At 32.3% G+C, this 25709-nt stretch overlaps 1 protein-coding gene across 1 annotated transcript in view; it reads left to right on the forward strand.

Moving 5' to 3' along the window:
* The first annotated feature begins 11964 nt into the window (after positions 1–11964).
* LOC134690144 (uncharacterized) overlaps positions 11965–25709 on the forward strand; it is a 63412-nt gene continuing 49667 nt past the window's right edge. Inside the window, exons 1-4 of the mRNA XM_063550121.1 lie at positions 11965–12042; positions 12379–12477; positions 13589–13654; positions 13747–13854. Of these exons, the coding sequence (XP_063406191.1) occupies positions 11965–12042; positions 12379–12477; positions 13589–13654; positions 13747–13854 (351 nt within the window). The remainder of the gene's footprint in view (positions 12043–12378; positions 12478–13588; positions 13655–13746; positions 13855–25709) is intronic.

The raw sequence follows: 25709 nt of genomic DNA on the forward strand, positions 1-25709 counted from the left end.
TACAGGGCCAAATTTAACCAAACTTGGCCTCAATCATAATAAGAGTATCTAGTTTAAAAAGTGATCAACTATATTTGGTGTATGTAATGAGTGTAGGATGTACATGTCTGTCCTGCTTGGTTTATCTGACCTTGACCTCATTTTCATGTATCATTGATAATGTGAAGTTTAAAATTTATTTTATTGTAGTAAAGCTTCATTCATCTTTATGTCATTATCAACATAAAGTAAATCATAAAAAGTAAAGCAGGCAGGATATTTCAGCATGTGCATCCTTGCTGTATTAACAAAAGCGTGTGTTTGATGAGGGAAAGGGGTCAGCAGGGGGATAGTCATTTATTACATGAATTAATCATGTGATTCATATATGTATTCCTTTTAAATGCCCTACCGTATCAGAGGGGGCATTAAGTTTTACCCTTGTCCCTCTGTCCATCCTTACATCCATACGTCCAGAAATTAGTTTCCGTTCTCTAATTTTAGTTTGCCTCAAACAAATGTTATGAAATATACACAATGCTTATTACCACAAAACACAGATCAAGATTGAATTTTGGTGGCGTCACTTTTACCATTCTAGAGTTATGCCCCTTCACAAATAGAAAAATTGCTGAATTTTTCCTTTCCTTTCACTAACTTAAGTTTCCCTTAAGTCTCAAAAAAATGTTGTTAAACTTATACACAATGCTTATTACCACAAAACATAGATCAAGTTTGAATTTTGGTGGCGTCACTTTTACTGTTCTTGAGTTATGTCCCTTATAACATTGTATGCAAGCAGGGGCATCATCTGTGTCCCTTGGACACATTCCCCATTTATTTATTTTACTTATGCAAATAAATATAGATTAATGTTCAGTGCAATTACTAGTACCTATAAATATTAAACTTTTTCTTGCAATTGTTTTGTTTGAAATTTATAAAGATTGGTTCAACAGATTTTATTTCACTTTATTTTTATAGTAGCACCTTCATTATGTTATCATTGAAAGCTTTGTTATACTGATGTAGTGAATAAGAATGTCTAAAGTCAGGTGCCTGTTATTCAGTGGTTGTTTATTGTTTCTGTATATCATATTTCTTTCTCTTGTATATTTTGTACATTAATTTGGCAGTTAGTTTTCTTGTTTGAATTGTTTTATATTTGTTTTTTCAGGGCTTTTTATATCTAACTATGTTTTTTTTTAAATATAGCATTGGTTAAGTTCCTTTTACATTTATCCTCCAGAGTTATGTCCCTTTAATATTAAAGTAGAGGATAACAATGCAGTCATTGGTTGACGACATGATTTGATTTTGTATATATCTGAACAGATTAGGTCAGTATTTACATGTTCAAAAACAGTATTTGTTTTTCAGTTGCATGTAACAGTAACAATAATTACTCTAGATCTGACAAAAGTTTATAAATATGTTTTTTTCTATTTTAGGAAATAATGGAAGATTGGAATGATGTAAGATTTTTTTCTTCTTTAAAGTCAAAACAGTCTACTGCTTTTTGTTTATCGGATAGAAAATATAAGCATGTGATAATTTGTAGGGATATCAACTAGTACTCGAATACTCCATACTTCAAAATGATACTTGATTTCCTGGACCAGCACTTTTGGCTTATATAAAAAAAGAAGATGTAGTATGATTACTAATGAGACAACTGTTCACAAGAGACCAACTGACACAAAAATAACAACTATGGGTCATCATACCGCCTTCAACAATGAGAAAAGCCCATACCACATAAGCAGATTGGAAGGCCCAAAAATTACAAAAGTAAAATAATTCAAACGAGAAAACTAACGGCTTAATTTATGTACAAAAAAATTAACGAAACACAAATATGTATCAAATGACAACCACTGAATTACAGGCTCCTAACTTGGGACAGGCACATACATACAGAATGTGTCTGGGTTAAACATACATCTGTTTTGTACGTTTCCGCAGCAAAGGTTAAGTCAGAGCAAAGTCAGAGCAAATAGTTTGGTTTGTATGGCTGTTTATTACAAAGTTGCAAAACAGAATTTCTCCTGAAAACTTTGACAAGATAATATTTTTGAATACACACAAAATGTTGCACTCTTTGATATCCCTCAGTGAATAATTGAAATATATAAAGGCAACAGTAGTATACCGCTGTTCAAAACTCATAAATCCATGGACAAAAAACAAAATCGGGGCAACAAACCAAAACCGACTTAACTGTGACCTGTCTTTTGTTTACATTGAAAGTATAACATCTATAAGTGTGGTATTATTTCAAAAATGTCCTCTTCTTCAAATTGTAAATTGAAAGTAATTAACTATGATGTCATATACATAACATTGTTACAGTTATTTAAAAAAACAAAAGAAAATGAAGCAAGATGTCTTTTTATACAACCGCAAATTTTTTTTTAGCGTTGTATAATCATGTCGTCGTCGTCATCGTCCGAAGACACATTTAGTTTCCGGACAATAACTTTAGATTTAGTGAATGGATTTCTATAAATTTTTACCAGAAGGTTTAATACCACTAAAGGAAGGTTGGGATTGATTTTAGGGGTTATGGTCCCAATAGTTTTAGGATTTAGGGGCCAAAAAAGGGGCCCAAAATAAGCATTTTTGAAGTTTTTAAACAATCACTTGTGTTTAAGTGGATGAATCTCTCTGAAATTACACCACATGTTTCCATACCATGAAGTGATGGTAATTAATGACTTGGGGGGGGGGGGAGGGGTTATGACTCTAAATGTTATGGAATTGGGGGCTAAAAAAGGGATAAACTAGATTTTCCAGACTTACTCAGATTTACTGAATGGATCTCTATTTATTTCTACCAGAAGGTTCAATACCACTTAAGGAAGGTTTAGATTGATTTTTGGGGTTATGGTTCTAATAGTTTAGCATTTAGGGGCCAAAAAGGGTGTCCAAAATAAGCATTTTTGTAGTTTTCAAACAGTAACTTGTGTTTAAGTGAATGAATATCTCTGAAATTATACCACAAGTTTCCATACCATTAAGAGATCGTTAGTTATGACTTTTTTTTTTTGGGGGGGGGGGGGGTATTCTTAAAATGTTTTGGAATTAGGGGCAAAAAAAAAAGGGGAATAAGGGGCCAAAAAAGGGGGAAACTAGGTTTTTCTGGTCAATGAACAATTCAGTTTGTTTTCTTTTAAATTATTGATGTTTGATTGATCTGCAGGAAAAAGTGACATTCAAAAAATGGTCTCCAGTTGAGCCATGGTATAGAGTAAAATGTCTCCCTTTTTATTAACCAATAAAAATCTGTAATTTTATAGTGTTTAATAATTATTGTATGTGAAAACCATTTAAGTTACTACACTTTTTACATTCTGTTAAATGTAAACTATATTTCTTACTTACAGAAACTTATTCGTGCTGCTTGTTTTGGAAGAGTAGAAGAATTGAAGCTTTGCCTAGCGAATGGAGCAAACATTGAATTTAAAGTAGGTAAACTTGTAACATAAAATATTAAGTAGGTAAAGTTGTAACATTGAATATCAAGTAGGTGAACTTGTAACATTGAATATCAAGTTGGTAAATAAACTTGTAACATTGAATATTAAGAAGGTAAACTTGGAACATTGAATATCAAATAGGTAAACTTGTAACATAAAATATCAAATAGGTAAACTTGTAACATTGAATATTAAGTAGGTAAACTTGGAACATTGAATATCAAGTAGGTGAACTTGTAAAATTGAATATAAAGTTGGTAAACTTGTAACATTGAATATCCAATAAGAAAACTTGTAACATTGAATATCAAATAGGTAAACTTTTAACATTGAATATCAAATAGGTAAACTTGTAACATTGAATATCAAGTAGGTAAACTTGTAACATTGAATATCAAGTAGGTGAACTTGTAAAATTGAATATAAAGTTGGTAAACTTGTAACATTGAATATCCAATAAGAAAACTTGTAACATTGAATATCAAATAGGTAAACTTGTAACATTGAATATCAAGTAGGTAAACTTGTAACATTGAATATCAAATAAGAAAACTTGTAACATTGAATATCAAATAGGAATACTTGTAACATTGAATTTCAAGTTGGTGAACTTGTAACATTGAATATCAAATAGGTAAACTTGTAACATTGACTATCAAATAGGTAAACTTGTAACATTGAATAGCAAATAGGTAAACTTGTAACATTGAATTTCAACTTGTAACATTGAATATCAAATAAGTAAACTTGTAACATTGAATACCAAGAGGGTAAACTTGTAAGTTGAATATCAAGTAGGTAAACTTGTAACATTTAATATCAAGTTGGTAAACTTGTGTCATTGAATATCAAGAAGGTAAACTTTTAAAATTCAAGACAACTTTGAATAAGTACTATAAAACATGAGGTCAGACTATTACTTTGTACATATACAGTAAAAACAAACAACAATACAAACATAGAAGAATGTACATAAGCAGTATAAAACATGTAAATACAAGGTATCAAAACACAGCAGATTGTACATAAACAGTACATGACACACAAATGCAGGATACTTAAAAAAATTGCTAGGCTTGGTGAACGAGTTTTCTAAGTAGTTCAACTTCTGTACCACTTTCCTGCCAACACTGATGTTATAAGTTCTAGTCCGCCTTGGCAGGTATGTTCGACTCCAGTTTTCCAACCAAAAAGTCGATGGTTCTCTCTGGGCACTCAACACATAACATGAGACAGACACATCAAGACACAACAGTGATGTATAACACAGATATTTGATACAAAACATTAGCTCCATAAGGACAACACTGATGATCAACACTAAACATGAGACACATCATGACACAACATTGATATCAATCACAGAGCATGAGACACATCATGACACAACATTGATATCAACCACAGAGCATGAGACACATCATGACAGAACATTGATATCAATCACAGAACATGAGACACATCATGACAAAATATTGATGATCAACACTAAACATGAGACACAACATGACACAACATTGATACCAATCACAGAGCATGAGACACATCATGACAGAACATTGATATCAATCACAGAGCATGAGACACATCATGAAAAAGCATTGATATCAATCACAGAGCATGAGACACATCATGACAGAATATTGATGTTCAACACAAAATATAAGACACATCATGACAAAACAATGGTGTTCAACACAGAACACGAGAAACATCATGACAAAACACTGATGTTCAACACAAAACACGAGACACATCATGACACAACACTAATGTTCAACACAGAACACGAGACACATCATGATTCAACACTTTGATACAAAACATAATGACAGAACATTGATGTTCAACACAGAACATTGATGTTCAACACAGAATATTGATGTTCAACACAGAACATTGTAAACATCATGACACATAACTGATGTTCTTCATAATACATAATGACACATTGTTGTGTTCAACACAGAACATGAGACATATTATGATAAAACACTGATGTTCAACACAGAACACGAGACACATCATGACACAACACTGATGTCCAATACAGAACACAAGTCACATCATGACAAAACAAATCATGATGCACCATTGATAACCAACACAAAACATGAGACTCATCATGACACACCATTGATTACCAACACAGAACATGAGACACAGCATGACTTAACACTGATGTTCAACACAGAACACGATATGGCTGGACTAACTCATATAAGTATGCAGGTGTCATTCCATTTAATATTTTATAGAATAGTATAAACTTATGTTTATTACGTCTATTCTCCAGAGTTTCTAAACCTAATTCAATATAAAGTTTTTGTCTGGAGGAATTACGTCGTAAGCCTGTAATAATTCTAGCGGCTTCTATCTGAATACTTTCAAGAAGCTCAGACTCGTGCTGGGAGCAATTGCCCCATACAACATCACCATACTCTAATATAGGTCTAATAAAAGCATAATAAATACGTATAAGTGAACTCTATCTAATAAATGTTTGACTTGACGAAGCACAGATAGACGAGAGCATGCTTTTTTATAAATAATATCAATATGTGCGTTCCATGGAGCTGATGACTGAAATGTTATCCCAAGATGACAGTGAATATTTATTTTCTCAACCTCTTCCCCATTTATCCCAAAAAATACAGGTGGGTGTTCCCTTTCCCTTCTAGTAAATACAATATTTTTATTTTTATTAGAGTTAAATTGAACAGCCCATGATTTTGCCCAATTTGAGATAACATCCAAGTCATCAGTCAAAGAAGCAGCTGCTACAGCAGGATCATCATCTACTATAACAAATAAAGAAGTGTCATCTGCAAAAAGTCTAATATCATTAGAAATGTCATTAACTATATCATTTATATAAATAAGAAACAGAAAGGGTCCTAAAACTGATCCCTGGAGGACACCTGCATGTATACTTCTTAAAGTTGACGAAAAACCTTCTGAAACGACCTTTTGTTGACGATCTGAAAGATAACTCTCTATCCAAGATAAGAGCTTATCATTTAAGCCAGATTGTTTAAGTTTAAATAAAAGTCCTTTATGCCAAACTTTATCGAAAGCTCTAGATACATCACAAAATACAAACCTTACATCCCTCCCACTATCCATATTACTAATAATTTTATGATATATTTCAATTAACTGATTAACAGTTGAGTCACCTGGCTGGAAACCAGATTGAAACTTTGACAAAAGGTTATTACTTCTCATGTAATTATACAAATGTTTAAATAGAACTTTTTCCATAATCTTACAAACAATACTAGTAACAGATATTGGACGATAGTTTAGAGCTGAATGTGGACCACCTTTTCCTTTAAAAATAGGATTAACATGTGCATTTTTTCATAACAGTGGAACCTGTTTAACTGATAGAGACATATTAAATAACTTAGTTAATGGTTTAGAAATAAAGCTAGCAACCTCTTTTAAAATTCTAGGACTGATACCGTCAGGTCCAGCAGGTTTGTTAACATTCAAGATTTTTAACTGATCTTAAATTTCTCTCAGTGATGACAAATTTATTTAAATGACATGGAGGAGGCTCATTATTATCAGGAATTTCTGGTTCTGTATCAATATTAGCTATATTAGCAAAATGATTGTTCAGGATCTCTGATTTGTCCAATGGATGAATAAAAATTTGGCCATCATGTTCCAAAAAAGGGGGAGAATCTCTATTTTTGGTAAAATTTGATACAGACTTGGCAATGCGCCACCATTTACCAGGAGGAATATTTTTGTCAATAAGTTGAGATGTCAGTTTGCACTTATAATCTTCTTTTGCCTTTCTAACTAAGCTGATAATTTCATTACGAATTCTCTAAATTTTTTCCAGTGATCTGGATTATTTGAAGTTTTCGCTTTGTGGTGAATTCTATTACGATGTCTTATCTTGTTTCTTATTAAGTTGTTCATAAAAGGTTTATCATTTGGTCTTACTGTAATAGTTTTAGTAGGTATATATCTATTTACAGTACTTTCGAATGTTCTGACAAAGTTCATATAAACATCATTTATATTATTTGAATTAAAAACAACATCATCCAAGTCAGTATCATTCAACTGGTTTTTTAAACCTTCATCATCTGCACGCTTGAAATTGCTAATTTGTCTTTTAAACGAGTGTTGTTTAAAAGTTTTAAATGAAATTTCGACTGAAACAGGAGAATGAGAGCTGCATATCGGTGTTAGAACAGTTACTGAGTTAATTAAGTTCTTGCGATTAGTCACACATATAAGTTCCAGTTTGGGTTGTAAAGTTGGTAGGCTCCCAAACAACATTTTCTAAATTTAAACGGTTAAGTAACTTTTTAAAAGAGTTACTTGTGTTTGACATCATATCGCAATTGAAATCACCACAAAGGAAAATTGGCAAATCACAATCAAGTGCTTTATCTACTGACTCATTAAATAATTCCCATATATTAGAATTTGAGTTGGGAGGCCGGTATAAAACACCAACTAAAAATTTTTCATTACTATAATTCCTCACTTCAACCCAAAGCAACTCAAGATTGCTTACAGATTCTGTATAATAAAATGTAGACTATTTTTCACATAAATGGTCACACCCTCCACCATGTCTATTTCTATCTAACCTAATACAGGGGTTTATCTGGGTATTTTGGGAAAAAGGACCCTGGCCAGTTTTGGGAATTTTTTAACGCGGTTTTCAATGAGATTGTGAAAAACAACCAATATACCAGATGTTAGTTTTAGTGCGTTTAATTCATTAAACATTTTTTTGTTGGTGATAATAAAGTAAGGACTACAACTTCTTTGTTTTTAAATATAACAACATGACATTTGAGTCTTTGTTTTTAAATATAACAACATGACATTTGAGTATCAAAATAATGAGTTCTAACTTCTTAAGGATTGTTACTTTTTTTTGATTTTGACATGAAAATTTGTAAACTGAAATATTTTGAGTTCTGTATAAAATATATCCTGTTTCTATTTTCTTTTGGTCTTTTATTTGGTTACATAAAAATATAACAACACACAACACATGGTCTGGACCTGACTACTCAGAGTAAATAGACATAAAAATACAACAACACACAACACATGGTCTGGACCTGACTACTCAGAGTAAATATACATACAAATATAACAACACACAACACATAGACTGGACCTAACTACTCATAGTAAATAGACAAACAAATACAACAACTAACAACACATGGTCTGGACCTGACTACTCATAGTAAACAGACATAAAAATATAACAACACACAACACATGGTCTGGACCTGACTACTCAGAGTTAATAGACATACAAATATAACAACACACAACACATGGTCTGGACCTGACTACTCAGAGTAAATAGACATATATATATAACAACACACAACACATGGTCTGGACCTGACTACTCATAGTAAATTGACAAATATATACAACAACTAACAACACATGGTCTGGACCTGACTACTCAGAGTAAATAGACATACAAATATAACAACACACAACACATGGTCTGGACCTGACTTCTCAGAGTGTATATACATACAAATATAACAACACACAACACATAGACTGGACCTAACTACTCATAGTAAATAGACAAACAAATACAACAACTAACAACACATGGTCTGGACCTGACTACTCATAGTAAACAGACATAAAAATATAACAACACACAACACATGGTCTGGACCTGACTACTCAGAGTTAATAGACATACAAATATAACAACACACAACACATGGTCTGGACCTGACTACTCAGAGTAAATAGACATATATATATATAACAACACACAACACATGGTCTGGACCTGACTACTCAGAGTAAAAAGTCATACAAATATAACAACACACAACACATGGTCTGGACAGTGACTACTCAGAGTAAATAGACATATATATATAACAACACATGGTCTGGACCTGACTACTCAGGGTAAATAGACATACAAATATAACAACACACAACACATGGTCTGGACCTAACTACTCAGAGTAAATAGACATACAAATATAACAACACACAACACATGGTCTGGACCTGGCTACTCAGAGTAAATAGACAAACAAATATAACAACTAACAACAAATGGTCTGGACCTGACTACTCAGATTAAATAGACATACAAATATCACAACACACAACACATGGTCTGGACCTGACTACTCATAGTAAATAGACATACAAATACAACAACTAACAACACATGGTCTGGACCTGACAATCAGAGTAAATAGACAAACAAATATAACAACTCACAACACATGGTCTTGACCTGACTACTCAGAGTAAATAGACATACAAATATAACAACACACAACACATGGTCTGGACCTGACTTCTCAGAGTGTATATACATACAAATATAACAACACACAACACATAGACTGGACCTAACTACTCATAGTAAATAGACAAACAAATACAACATTTAACAACACATGGTCTGGACCTGGCTACTCATAGTAAACAGACATAAAAATATAACAACACACAACACATGGTCTGGACCTGACTACTCAGAGTTAATATACATACAAATATAACAACACACAACACATGGTCTGGACCTGACTACTCAGAGTAAATATACATATATATATATATAACAACACACAACACATGGTCTGGACCTGACTACTCCGAGTAAAAAGACATACAAATATAACAACACACAACACATGGTCTGGACCTGACTACTCAGAGTAAATAGACATATATATACAACAACACATGGTCTGGACCTGACTACTCAGAGTAAATAGACATACAAATATAACAACACACAACACATGGTCTGGACCTGACTACTCAGAGTAAATAGACATACAAATATAACAACACACAACACGTGGTCTGGACCTGACTACTCAGAGTAAATAGACATTCAAATATAACAACACACAACACATGGTCTTGACCTGACTACTCAGATTAAATGGACATACAAATATAACAACACACAACACATGGTCTGGACCTGACTACTCATAGTAAATAGACATACAAATACAACAACTAACAACACATGGTCTGGACCTGACAACTCAGAGTAAATAGACAAACAAATATAACAACTCACAACACATGGTCTTGACCTGACTACTCAGAGTAAATAAACAAACAAATACAACAACTTACAACACATGGTTTGGACCTGACTACTGAGAGTAAATAGACAAATATAAATAACAACACACAACACATGGTCTGGACCTGACTACTCAGAGTAAATAGACATACAAATATAACAACACACAACACATGGTCTGGACCTGACTACTCAGAGTAAATAGACATATATATATATATATAACAGCACACAACACATGGTCTGAACCTGACTACTCAGAATAAATAGACATATATATATAACAACACACAACACATGGTCTAGAATAAATAGACATATATATATAACAACACACAAGACATGGTCTGGACCTGACTACTCAGAGTAAATAGACATACAAATATAACAACACACAACACATGGTCTGGACCTAACCTGACTTCTCAGAGTAAATAGACATACAAATACAACAACTAACAACACATAGTGTGGACCTGACTACTTATAGTAAATAGACAAACAAATATAACAACTTACAACACATGGTCTGGACCTGATTACTCAGAGTAAATAGATAAACAAATACAACAACTAACAACACATAGTCTGGACCTGACTACTCAGAGTAAATAGAGATACAAATATAACAACTAACAACACATAGTCTGGACCTGACTACTCAGAGTAAATAGACAAACAAAAACAACAACTAACAACACATGGTCTGAACCTGACTACTCAGAGTAAATAGACATACAAATACAACTAACAACACATGGTCTGGACCTGACTACTCAGAGTAAATAGACATACAAATATAACAATTAACAACACATGGTGTGGACCTGACTTCTCAGAGTAAATAGACATACAAATACAACAACTAACAACACATAGTCTGGACCTGACTACTCAGAGTAAATAGACCAAAAAATACAACAACTAACAACACATGGTCTGGACCTGACTACTCAGAGTTAATAGACAAACAAATATAACAACTAACAACACATGGTCTGGACCTGACTACTCAGAGTAAATAGACAAACAAATACAACAACTAACAATACATGGTAAGGACCTGACTACTCAGAGTAAATAGACAAACAAATATAACAACTAACAACACATGGTCTGAACCTGACTACTGAGATTAAATAGATATTTTCTTTATGTTGCACTAAATCAGGAAATAAACTTTTTTCATGCTTTTTCGAATAATTTATTTTACACTAAATCCTGTTAAATCCTTTTAACACAAAATCATGTCGTTAATTATACAGGTTTAATGGACAACAAAAATTTGTCAGAATCATATAAAGTGGAGTCTCATTTTATTCATAGTGATGTTCTGAATCAGAAAATATAACTTTTTTTCATTTTTCTTTGAAAAATTTACTTTATTTAAATTAATGATTAAACTGTACATTAATGTTGGCTGCCAGTGAAGGACATGTGGAAGTGTGTCAACTTCTCCTGGAGAACAGATGTAACAAAGATATCACAGATGTATGTTATCTACTAAATCTGATCACATTACTTTAAATCAACACAAAATCCTGTTGTTAATTAGACAGGTTTAATGGACAACAAATTTTTGTAATAATTATATAAAGTGAAATCTCATTTTACTCATAGTATTGTTCTGAATCAGAAAATATAACTTTTTTCTTTTTCTTTGAAAAATTTACTTTTATAAAAATTAATGATTTTACTGAATCTACACTAAATCCTGTTGTTAATCAGACAGTTTTAATTAATATGACTATTTATTTCTGTTTATATTTATTACACAACATTGTCCAGTTTATCAGACAAGTTTTGATGTCAGTTGTATTATTCCAGGATAGAGGATGGACAGCATTAATGTGGGCTGCCAGTGGAGGACATGTGGAAGTGTGTCGACTTCTCCTGGAGAACAGATGTAAAACAGATATCACAGATGTATGTTATCTACTAAATCTGATCACATTACTTTTAATCAACACAAAATCATGTTGTTAATTATACAGGTTTAATGGACAACTAATATTTGTTAGAATTATATAAAGTGGGATCTCATTTTACTCATAGTATTGTTCTGAATCAGAAAATATAACTTTTTTCATTTTTCTTTAAAAAAAATATTTTCTTAAAATTTATGATTCTACGACTGGATCTACACTAAATGCCTCCCTATCTGAAATAAGAGAATAATTGTTGAGGAAGGTCTATGCCAAATTTCATGCTTGTAACAGGATGTGCACAATTTTTCACAAAGCCGCCGGACTACAAGTATTGTTAGTAATAATTATATAAAGTGGGGTCTCGTTTTACTCATAGTATCGTTCTGAATCAGAAAATACAACTTTTTTTCATTTTTCTTTAAAAAAAATATTTTCTTAAAATTTATGATTCTACGACTGGATCTACACTAAATCCTGTTGTTAATCAGACAGTTTTAATGTATGTTATCTACTAAGTCTGATCACATTACTGTCAACCAACATAAAGTTGTTAATAAGACAGGTTTAATGAACAACTATTGTTTGTAATAATTACATAAAGTGGGGTCTCATTTTTCTTGTCTCCTCGTACTTAATCAGGAAATGTAACTATTTTTCATATATCTTTGAAAAAGTTTTTTTTTTAAATTGATCATTATTCTGAACCATAATAATCAGACATATTTTATTATTATATCAACAAGTACTTGCCAGAATTATATAAAGTGAGATATCATTTATCTCTGTGCATTTCACTGAATCAATTGATATAAATATTTTATGCATTTCTTGAAAAAAAAATTGTTTTTGTTCACATGACATTTCTGATGGAAGTTCTGACATCCCACAAAAAAACATGTTGTTTATGTACAATACAAATACAAGTGTGACTGGTCATTTTATTCAGTTTTGACCACTGATTCGTGTGATATACATTTTGTTTTTATTTTTTACACAACATTATCCAGTTTATCAGACAAGTTTTATATCAGTTGTAGGATATGTTGTATATTATTGACATTGAGAAAATATTGTCCATAATATTTACTTGTTATTTGGTATTATTATAGAGTGATGGATACACAGCTTTACATCTGGCTGCTGAGTGGGGACATCTACAGACCACAAGATATCTTGTAGAACAAGCTAGTAGAATATATTGTATATTATTGATATTGATAACAAAGTATTGTCCATAATATTTACATGTTATTTGGTATCATTATAGAACAGAGGAAGAACAGCTTTACATCTGGCTGCGGAGTATGGAAATCTACAGGTAACAAGATGTCTAGTAGAGCAAGGAGGTATCAGTCCCTTCGTTAAAACTCATAAGGTAATAATTTATAGTATATGTCCAATATTCAACTAGTTTATAATGCATCACTAAAATAATGTAAAATAATAAGATATTTTTGGTCAAATTGATCTTTCTTCTCAAGGTTATAGTTACACATATGTCATATGATCCTTTAAATTGAACCAAAAATATGAAAGTGTTTTATAGACATGATAGACTAGGACGGCTAATTTTTGATATTAAACACATGAACATAGATGTTCTTATTAAAGAAGTCCAGTATTTTTTTTTCAAAATCTTCAAAAACATAATGATTTGTTTAGACCACTGACAAATTTTGGGTGATTAGTTATACTAAAAATGAATAATTTTATGATTTCAAAATTTGTAAGGCAAATCATATGAATATCTCAGTTTTAGGGTAAAGAGGCAATATTATTATCGTAAAAAGTAAATTAATGAAATAGTTTTTGATATCAAAAATGATAATTTGTATTGATGCAAAATTCGACCTGGCAATATGGCTGTCATTAAAACCAGTGTAAACAAACACACTGTCAATAGACACATACACCAATCTGTTGTTGCGACAGTGATAACAAAGTTATTAGAAAGTATCAGAATAGTCTGAAGAAATACATTGAAATAAGTTTATCTTATATTTATAACAAGTGTGGACACAGATGAGTGTGGATAGTGTGTTTAGATGTTTGACAGTGTCTTATGACAATAAAGTTCTATGTTTTTCCTATATGGTGTTAATAACTGTGTTGCACGGTGACAACCGATCTGAGCATTAGGAGTGTTATTTATTTGATATTTTTTTATTTTCAATACAGACATGGGGAGACAGTAATTACATTAGTTACCAAATGATTATGATAGAACATGTTCTACATCTTTGGTTTTGGATACACTTTGTAGCTGGGAATTGTTAATTTCTGTGTCGATTTGGTCTCTTGTGGAGAATTGTCTCATTGGCAATCATACCTCATCTTTTTTTATATGTATTTGCTTACTATTTACATTACTTTGTGGTGGATCGTCAGTATCATTAGTAAAAAAAAAAATTTAAATGTCGAATTTCTTCCTCAGATTAGAATACATTTATTGGTTTTAAGTAATGACAATGGCTTAAGTCTGACATGATTATTGGGGCTAAATAAGATCGGAAGTAAACCTCTGTGCTGATTTATATCAATTCTTTATATCTCCTCCAAAGCTGGTCGAAGCAAAGACAAATTTTGACCAAAATAAAAATGATTTCACCAAAAGAACCTTTGTGAGCATGCTTCAAAGACTCATAACTGCTCCAAAAGTAATCTGATCGAATTTGAAGCATGTCAATCAAATATCATCAACATCTACTTAATGAGTCTTAAAATATGTCTAAATACCTAAAAAGCTATTTAGTACTCAAAAGGTATTGCAAAATTATTCCTTTTCATTTTTTGTTTTGTTATATGGATACAAATATAAGTGATACATGTACCAATACAGTATTTGTTGTGGTATGCAAGTGTAGTAATAAGCATTTACTGTAACAATGTTAATTCACACAAATTAAGAAAAAACAAATGAATGGAACAGATACTCCGCAGGGTGCTGCTTTATACGACTGCAGAGGTGGAAACCTGAACGGTTGGGGCTAGTATGGACACAACATTCAAGCTAGATACAGCTCTGAATTTGGATTGTGGTTAAAAAGTTGACACAACATAGGTTTCTGACACAGATTGAATGTGGTCTATAAAGAACTTCAACTTAAAAATTTTAAATTGGACATTTACCTATTTTGGTCCAATATCCAAAATCTAAATAAAATTGAGAATGGAAATGGGGAATGTGTCAAAGAGACAACAACCCGACCAAAATAAAAAAATACAACAGCAGAAGGTCACCAACAGGTCTTCAATGTAGCGAGAAATTCCCGCACCCGGAGGCGTCCTTCAGCTGGCCCCTAAACAAATATATACTAGTTCAGTGATAATGAACGCCATACTAATTTCCAAATTGTACACAAGAAACTAAAATTTAAATAATACAAGACTAACAAAGGCCAGAGGCTCCTGACTTGGGACAGGCGCAAAAATGCGGCGGGGTTAAACATGTACATGGTTAAATTCAGAATATCATAGAACCCGAAGAATTCAATTTTTGATCGGACCAACTTGAAAACTGGGCCCATAATCAAAAATCTAAGTACATGTTAAGACTCACCATATCAAAGAACCCCAAAAATTCAATTTTTGTTAAAATCAAGCTGATTTTAAATTTGGACCCTTTGGACCTTAATGTAGATCAATTTAAAAACAGGACCAAAAATTAAGAATCTTAACACGGTTAGATTTGGCATATCAAAGAAGCACAATAATTCATTTTTTTGATGAAAGCAAACAAAGTTTAATTTTGGCCCCTTATTCCTTGGGACCAAAACTCCCAAAAATAATCCAAACCTTCCTTTTGTGGTCATAAACCTTTATAGATTTCTATTAACTTATGCTAAAGGTATTGTTAAAAAAAACAAAAAAAATGCTTATTTAGGACCTTTTTTTGGTTCCTAAATCCTACCCTGGGACTAAAACTACCAAAATCTATTCCAACCCTCCTTGTGTGGCCATAGACCTTATGTTAAAATATCATAGATTTCTGTTTACTAATACTCGAGTTATAGAGCAAAAACCAAGAACAATGCTAAATTTGGGCCCTTTTTCCTAAACTGTTGAGACCAAAATACCCAAAATCAATCCCAGCCTTCCTTTCATGGTCATAAACCTAGTGTTTAAATTTCATATATTTCTATTGACTTTTACTTAAGTTAGAGTGCTAAAACCAAATAAATGTCTTTGGATGAAGACGATGACGCCAACGTAATACAAATGTACAACCAAAAAGTTTTCAATTTTTGTGGTGGTATAAAAATGATCTCAAATCAAATTTCTAATGGAGTTTGCAACAATAATTATTCAACTACTCATTTTAATAAAACATTAAGTATTAAAATATAAATGTCATACAGTCATGGTGATGATGCCCCCGCTAGCATATAACGTTAAAAAGGTACATAAAGTGAAGCTGCCAAAAATTGAACTTAAACTGAGTTTAGAGGTAATAAGCATTATATACACATTTCACTAAATTTAGTTGAGACAAACTTGAGAAATTTTTCCATTTGTGAAAGGGCATAACCCTAGAATGATAATCAAAGTGCTTGTAATCACTGAATGGCTATTAAAGACTGCTTAAATTTATCAGTTGGTAGTAAAGTGAATTTTGCATTGTATCTATAGTGTATATACATGTATAGCATTATTTTAAGTTGATTCAACTTCTATTATGGACAGAGAAATCTAAACTCCAATTTTTAAAGAAGATTTCATAAAGCATTGGTTTTAGGTAATTCAACAACCATTCTGGACAAAGAAAAACCTCAAATTTATTGTCTGGAATCTACAAAAATGTTTGTTTTTGGCCCTTAATTCCTAGACTGTTTGACCCATAACCCACAAAATAGACCTCAACCTTCTACTTATGGTATTCAATATTATGGTACAATTTCAGAACAATTGAAATACTTATACACAACTTTTTGTACGGACACTAGATTAATGCTTGTTTTGGTCACCTTTGGAACCCTTATTCCTAAACCTTAGGGACTATATATATAACCCCCCAAAACAATCCCAGGCTTCCTTTTATGATTATAAATATTACTGTGGATGCATTATTATTCTTTAGATACCAATTTTCGTGGCTTTTGTGGCTAGAGTCTTACCACGAAATTAAATGTTCAACGATTAACAAATTTTCTATAGGCTTGTATGCAGACTTCGGCAAAACCACAAAATTAAATATCCATGCAAACTTTCTTTAATCCACGAAAATTGGTACCCACGAAAATAAATGAATCCACAGTATGTTATAATCTTAAGGCTTCCTTTTTACTTATACTGAAGTTATTATCTGGAAACCATCCGTCTTGGGAAGACGACGACAGGATACATACATGTATTTCAACTGCAAAAAATTTTGTGGTTGTTTAAAAATTTCAAACATGTACAATGAAATATTGTTTTAGAAATTGATAAGCCTAGATATGCCTTATAATTTTTCCCTGCATAGTTGAAGGACCATTTACACTCAGAACCGAGTCATCAGTAGGCAGCTAGTTCAGATGTATTAAAACAACCTAGCATCATATTGCTAGTAGTGGTAGTAGCATTCTCGGGTAAATTTGTTCTTTTTTTTTATAATATATTTGGTTCAAATCAATATAGAATGCTTTTATCTCCCCAATACTTACATTGTAAATAGAGGTGATACTCATTTGACAAATCCTTGTACATGAGAGTTTTCTGTCAAATCTTTATTTCACAAAGAATGATTTGCATAACAATGAACTGAGCTCAAAGCAAAGTATTCAATAATACACTTAGACAAAGAGCTAAATTCAGTGATATACTTTGTACTACAGGTCCTTCATTAACATCCATCGACCAAAACCACATCTCAAAAACATTCCATACTACATGGTTGGATTCAGAAGTCCTGAAAAAGACATGATTTTTTTTATCATATTTTAAGTATATACACACAGGTTTAAACTTTCTTGTACAATCATTCCGTATCTAGCAACTATCAATTTGCTTCATGCACATATTGATATGTGTTGAGTTTACCTCTGTTGGAAATAAGAACACACAAACCTCCACCTAATATTAGTCAACGGCCAAAACATTCAAAACTATAAAATATTATCTAAGACTTGTCAGTGTCTATTTACCATTGCCACTGAATCAGTGATATATGTACACATAATTATGTACATGCAAGACTAAAATTATAAAGTACACTAGAACAGACACGTGGTATCGCAGGTCCATGACTGAGTTAACGTATATAACTATGTGCAAGCCTTATTTTAGTATTAGTATTTTTATCTGATAAAGTTATGCCGATTAAACGATACACAGTTTTCTCTGCTTTCAAATCTTTCTGATTGAAACCGTCGAACTGGAACTTATCAATTATTGGTAATATTAATTATTTGAAAAACAAAAGTTCCTGGAATTGAGTATTTTTTCAAACAACAGCATTGTCATATACATACATGTATTAGTTGTAAATAAAATTTGTTTCACGTCATGCCAGCTAACAAATTGAAAACTGTACCTATACGCCTTATTTTTAGTCCAGATTTTAGTATTTGAATTGTTACAATGTATCTTAGAAAGTCTAAACTGATTAAAATTTGACAATTTAGTAGTTTCAACCCTGTGGATACGACCCGTGTATATAGCATATTAATCCTGAATACACCGTTTGGTGGTGCACCTGTCAGACGCGGAACGTACAAATAAGGTAATCGGTAACAGGTGAATATACTATTAATTTTTGGTATTGGTATCGGACTCGATCCGGAACTTCTTAATTATTGGCAATATTAATTACGTGGAAAACAAAAGGGCCTGGAGTGGTGTAATTTTTAATCTACACCTTTGTACTATATTAGTTATATATAAAGTCGAATTCTTTGATTCGTCGTTTTTATGCTATGACGGCTGACAAATTGGACATCGTAATTTTAGTATTATAGATATATAAGACTAAAACTGACATTCAGTCTTTACGATATCTTCATTCCCAAAGTCATTTTCAAATCTGACTTCATGGTAAAATAAGATTCCATATCTACAACCAATGAAAAGGAAATATCCCTCTAATAGACTAGCATTTAAATCACAGTTTTCGAAAATGGAAGCTAGGTCACCGTGGAACCTAGAACAAAAAAAAGGGAAACAATATATCTTAAATATTTCAAATGCATGTACATGAAATAATATTAATCTCTAAAATTTACCATATTGTTCCCTTTTTTATCTTCTGTTCGATACTGTATATCCAGTGGCGAATCCAGAAATTTTCTAAAGTGGGAGCCCACTGACTGACCTAAGAGGGGGCTCGCTCCAGTCACGATTCAGTGATTCCCTATATAAGCAACCAATTTTTTTCTCAAAAAGCAGGCCCCCCCCCCCTAAATCCACCTCTGATATCAACCTCTAGATGTCTTTCAATTACATTCAGTTAAGTGTGGGTTGATGTTTGATTGTTGTACATGTTACAATGAGCAAAGCCCATACCGCAGTCAGCTATAAAAGGCCCTGATAAGACAATGTAAAACAATTCAAACGAGAAAACTAACAAGTCTGTTTAAGGTTACATCATCAAAATATGTAGGGTAGGTAGGTAGGTCGGTATTTTCTTTTTATTATTTTGTCCATTTTATTTTTTGTGCCATGATTTTGAATTGTGTGGTCCGAGTTGTCCATGGGGCGAGAGTCCCCCTATTTATAATGATTGGATTATTTCTTACGACGGCAATAAAATGGCTTACGGTGGGTGCTCAAAATAGGATCGGTCAGGTACCCATAATCAAACATATATTTTTTTGGCCTTATCGAGAGCACCATTGAAATATATACAAATCACGGATCGGAAACGCATCAACTATGTAAGACCTAATTTCAACACCCCTAAACAGTGAATATTTTTATCGCAAACAGTAGAATTTTATTACATAATGTGAAATGTGTGGGATTGTGCAGCACGTGTCATCATGACATGTGTCCCTTCGCGGCCTTCAGTTTTGATTATAGACTAGAGAAGAGACTAAATGCGTACAAACCTGATGTCAAATGAAGATATACGGAATTTAAATAACGTTGATCCTTTAAATGTATGAAAAACAAAAACATATGACAATTGTTCACATAAAATAGATAGTAAAATTTTCCAAATGAACGTCCATTAAAATTATTAAAGTCTCTGATGAATATTTCCCCCGCAAATGTCATGGAATAGACCAAAACGAATTTTAGGTGTGTGTTGTCATTAAAAAATCGGGTCAATGAACACAGTTAGAAAAAATCTGAGACTACTATAACTAGTAGTCTCAGGAAAAAATATATGAATATGTTAACTATATTTATATTGGTTTTTCAGAAAAGTGACTTTACCAGATTTTTTTTGTGGCAAACAACGGTAAATAGCCTATATCATCTTGACATGACATATGAAAACCCCTTAAGCATAATGGTGTGTGTATGGAATAGTCCATGGAATTGTCCAAACCGATACAGGTGAAATACGTAGAATAATATTGCTGTGTCTATTGTGGACACAGCAATAAAATCAGATTTAAGATCCTTATGAGCCCGTAGTAAAGTAAAAAAAACTGTAAAAAGCCTTATTAAATAAAATTTGCTCGATTAACCTTGAAGTGAAGACTAATAAAAATTTGCGTGTATAGTGAACCCCCTAAATAAAATAATACTGTGTTCTAGACCACTTCCCCTTTCGGTGATCTACAGAAATGATTTTTTACTATATAGTATGTTAATTAAATACATTTAGTTAAAAGTTATGGTGGTGAAAATACATTTTGATCAAAGAAATAAACACTACAAGACAATATTTCTAAGGATCCAGTAAGGAGGAAATAATTTTGTCTAACATCTAACGATATTTAGTGCAATAATTTGTAAAAAAGATGATCCTATTTAAACTGCAAATTTCTTCTTATGCTTGTATTCAAGGTAACTAGTGAGAATAGTTGCACAAAAAACCTGTCATCTTTGCCATGATTTATTTATTTCCTTACAAGATTGATAGTTTATATAAATATACAGTGTTAATTTCCATTGTTTATTGCAAGCGTACATTTTATTTGTGCATTGTGATTAAAAATTCGTATGTACATGTATAATTACTTTTATTTGTTTACAACTCTGTCTTGTATTGTTCTGGTCGTACTATTGCAAATATTCAATTTCATGACTGCATCATGTGTTTCTAGCAGTTTACCATAGTGCTATCACATGGTAAGGTTAGAAATTAATGGTAAACCCTAGTTTTAAGTGTGTTAATGTCTTATCTTACCGTTTTAATTTATTGACATAACTTCATGACCTGATTTTCAATTGACAGTGGTCAGATAATCGTTGCAAAGAATCCTGCTCAAACTTTTGTGAAAGACGGTTTTAACTTTGAAGTGTTGCAAGAGTTTATGTTCTATGTTGAAGGCACTTGTATATTAGTGACCTGCAATACAAGTACTGTTCCATTGAGTTTAGTTATATGTCTTCTGTTTCTGTCCCTGACCCATGTTTTCTGTATTTGGCATGTGTAGTGCATCATGACATAAGACAGTGTTACGTGTACCGTGGTGAACTTTTGTGCAGGACTGCTTTGTGTATTTTTGACATGGAACTTTTGACCAGACTATGACTTTTTGACTCTTGACCTGTGCACTTTGGGTGTGTCTTCATGATACAGGGTGTTCCTTTATATATTACCCTGACCTAAAAGTATAATTCTAAATTGACCTTGCATCTGAATATGTAGCATGAAGATTGTCATAAGATGGTGAGGCTTGTGGCACAAGAAACTTCATATGAGCTTGACCTTTGCCCTCATTGTACAACTTGTATATTTTGTTTGAATTATATTGAGAACTGTCTGATTGCACTCATACCACATCTTCTTATATCTATATTATATAGATATATTTGTTAGTTTTGTGTACCACGATGACCCTTTCCTCAAAATCTTTGTGTTTTTTTTTTGTCATGGAACTCTTGACCAGTCTATGACTTTTTGACTCTTGACCTATGCATATTGGGTGTGCCTCTTGGTATGATTATCTTGACAAAGTCAGGAGTCTCTGGTTTTTGTTAGTCTTCAAGTTGTTTGTTTTTAATTGTAAGTTCGGTTTTATGTATTGGAGTTTGAACTAGTACATATTTTGTTTAGGGGCCATCTGAAGTCCGCTGCCGGGCGAGGAATTTTCTCACTTTGTTAAAAACCCATTGGTGACCTTCGACTGCTTTTTGCTCTTTTGTCATTTAACTGTCTCTTTAACACATTTCACATTTCCGTTCTCAATTTTTGAATTGAAGAATGTTTTGATCAAATGAAAACTAAATCTTTTAATTGCTTTGAAAAATTAGAGAGAACATTTTCTTCTTCAGTAGCACCATGTGCTGCCAGTTTTGATAGATAATTCAAAGTTTAAATCATTTTACCTTGAATTTCATTTCATGGAAATGTAGATATGGATAGTCTGTTTAAGCATCTTGAAAAATCACACAGAAGGTATACACATATCAATAAACTGAACTTAGTGCGAAGAACCTTCAAAATACACTTAGACATAGAGCTCAATCTATTGAAACACTTTTTTATGCTGGTCACAGTCTGTTATCAAACTACACCGCACTCCTTAAAAAAAAATATGCAAGTTAATTCTTATAGAAGTAGAATCCAAAGGAAGTAAATATGCTGTTTACTGAAATAAAGGTAACAATATGTCTATGGGCCACAGTTGCCCCTGTTTGTGAAAAAAAAACCACAAGTAAACTTCCACATATAGATGCAGGATTCACGTAATTTTGACTGTTTATAGACATTATAAGCATTGTGTATAAGTTTTAACACATTTGGTTGAGGCAAACTAAAGTTAAAGAACAAAACCAACAGATTTAGCATTTTTCCTTTCTTAAGGCTACGTGTTGATATTTGTATCATTAGTACTGGTACCAACTTCTTATATCTAAAAACTCATGAACAGTAGCACCACCCAATATCAAAATTGAAAGATCTGTGTTATGGGGTAATAAGCATTACGTATAAGGTTTATAACATTTGATTGAGTCAAACTTATTAAGGATTATGTACCCTTCTGTTGATTCAATGCTAAACATATGGAAGTTTTATAGAAAATACACAGCCTTTATCCTTGTACTATCCTATTTGGCAATTTGATGACTGACAGATATAGGATTATTGCATGCAGTGCTAGCATTGATTTCCTTAAAACAAGTTTATTAATGTAGTTATTGGTTAAAACAAATAAAAATATGGACCAAATCAAGTACACCTTTTAGGGTGCGCTCGACTTTAGCGACTCAGCATGAGGTATTTTGGAATTAACAGGTTGGTTAGAACTCTTTGTAAAAAATAAACACTAGCACATCATAGAAAAGCAAGTGAGTAATCTATGTTTCAAATTTTATAACAAAAATCTCTGTATAAACATGATTAAAGGCTGTGGATTTTCTATAAAAATCTTGATTTATTTGCCACAAAGTACTCTTTTTCTTTTAAATGCAAGGGAAAGGTAAATTATAATGCTTTCCGTCAAGTTTCACCCTAGTATATGTACGATATTAAGGGGGCTCGCGGGTCTAAATCATTTTTTTTAATTTAATATACGATTTCGCTATATTTTTCTATAAATGAACTTTATCTTATACCTAATAGAAAAATGAAATAAAAAAATGGGGTCACCGTACATTTACGCTCACAATCTGCCTTCGAAAGAAGCATACATTTTTGTTAATGTCCTTTTTTCTGTTGAACTGATAGGCGAAATATCCGTTAATAGCGAAATAAAAAAAGAGCTAAATTACAGAAATCGCTAAAATTTTACAATTATTTAGTTTATGTACAGCTTATTCGAAAACAACAATAAAAAATGTAGGTCACCGATGAGTTTAAAAAGATATTTCAATTTTTATGCCCAAAAATAGCATTTTTACACCAAAGGGAGATAATTTGGAGCTTTTTCAATGATATCTACATTTTAAAAGTCACCTGGGGTCAACACATATTGATTTTTTTATATGATTTTTGTACCATATGATAAAGTAACAACTTCTTAAGGTAATAAATAAAATTTGCAATGAAAAATAAATGTTTGATTTCTTTCTGAAAATTTTATTCCCGCGGGCCTCCTTAAGTCAGAAGACTGTAATTCATGAATTGTCGTTTGTTTATGTGTTACATATTTATTTTTGTTCATTTTTTGTATACATACATTTGTCCGTTTCTTTTCTCGTTTGATTTGAGGCAACTAAAGTTAAGAGAACGGAACCCTTTTTGCTTTGAAAAAAGGGGGGTATACTGTTTTACCTCTGTGTTTCAGTCCGTCCGTCAGTCAGTCCGTCCGTCCCATGAAACTTTCGTCACATTTTTCTCAGGAACAACATATATGTCAGCCATACCGTGTGATGCGTTTTCAGATTCATCATTCATCGACCTCCTGTTTACCGAACACTTGTATGATTTTACACATGATATCATGTTGAAAATTGATATCAAGTTGAAAATTTTCGTCACATTTTTCTCAGAAACTACAATACAAGGATTTCTAAAATTTGTTTTCAGGATTTATATAAGTCAGCTATTCAGTGTGATGCGTTTTCAGATTCATCACTCAACAACTTCCTGTTTACCGAACACTTGCATATTTTCACACTATTAATAGTATCCACTTGCGGCAGGGGTATCATCAGTGAGCAGTAGCTCACAGTTTCACTTTTTTTTTTACGTTCAGGACGAACGGACTAGAGTAACTCTGTATGTCCCTTTACTATGGTACCAACACAGAAGTTCTGACTATTGTTCTGGTGCTACTCATCCCACTAGCAAGTGTCATTAACACACACACAATTTTATTATAAAAATATTCAACCTTAATTTTGATTTGATTATTTTGGGCCTATAATGATTATATGCATGCCTTAATTTCACAAGTAGTTTTAAATTTGACAAATTTATTGTACATATATACATTTTTAACCGGATTTTTGTGACAAAAATGTCGGTTATTAAATTGGGAATGCTCGGCGGGCGGCAGGGCGGGTGGGCGGGCGGTCGGTCGGGCGGGCGGCAATCAAATGTTGTCCGTGCATTAACTCAAGAACCGTTCAACCAAAGCTTTTAAAATTTTAATATGTTGTTACTGACAACTAAATGAAGGACAAGTTCAATAATGGCCATTTTGACTTTTACCGTTCAGGAGTTATGGTTCTTGAAAGATTGAAAAATGG

This window comes from Mytilus trossulus, chromosome 11, assembly GCF_036588685.1.
Source record: "Mytilus trossulus isolate FHL-02 chromosome 11, PNRI_Mtr1.1.1.hap1, whole genome shotgun sequence".
Lineage (NCBI taxonomy): Eukaryota > Metazoa > Mollusca > Bivalvia > Mytilida > Mytilidae > Mytilus > Mytilus trossulus.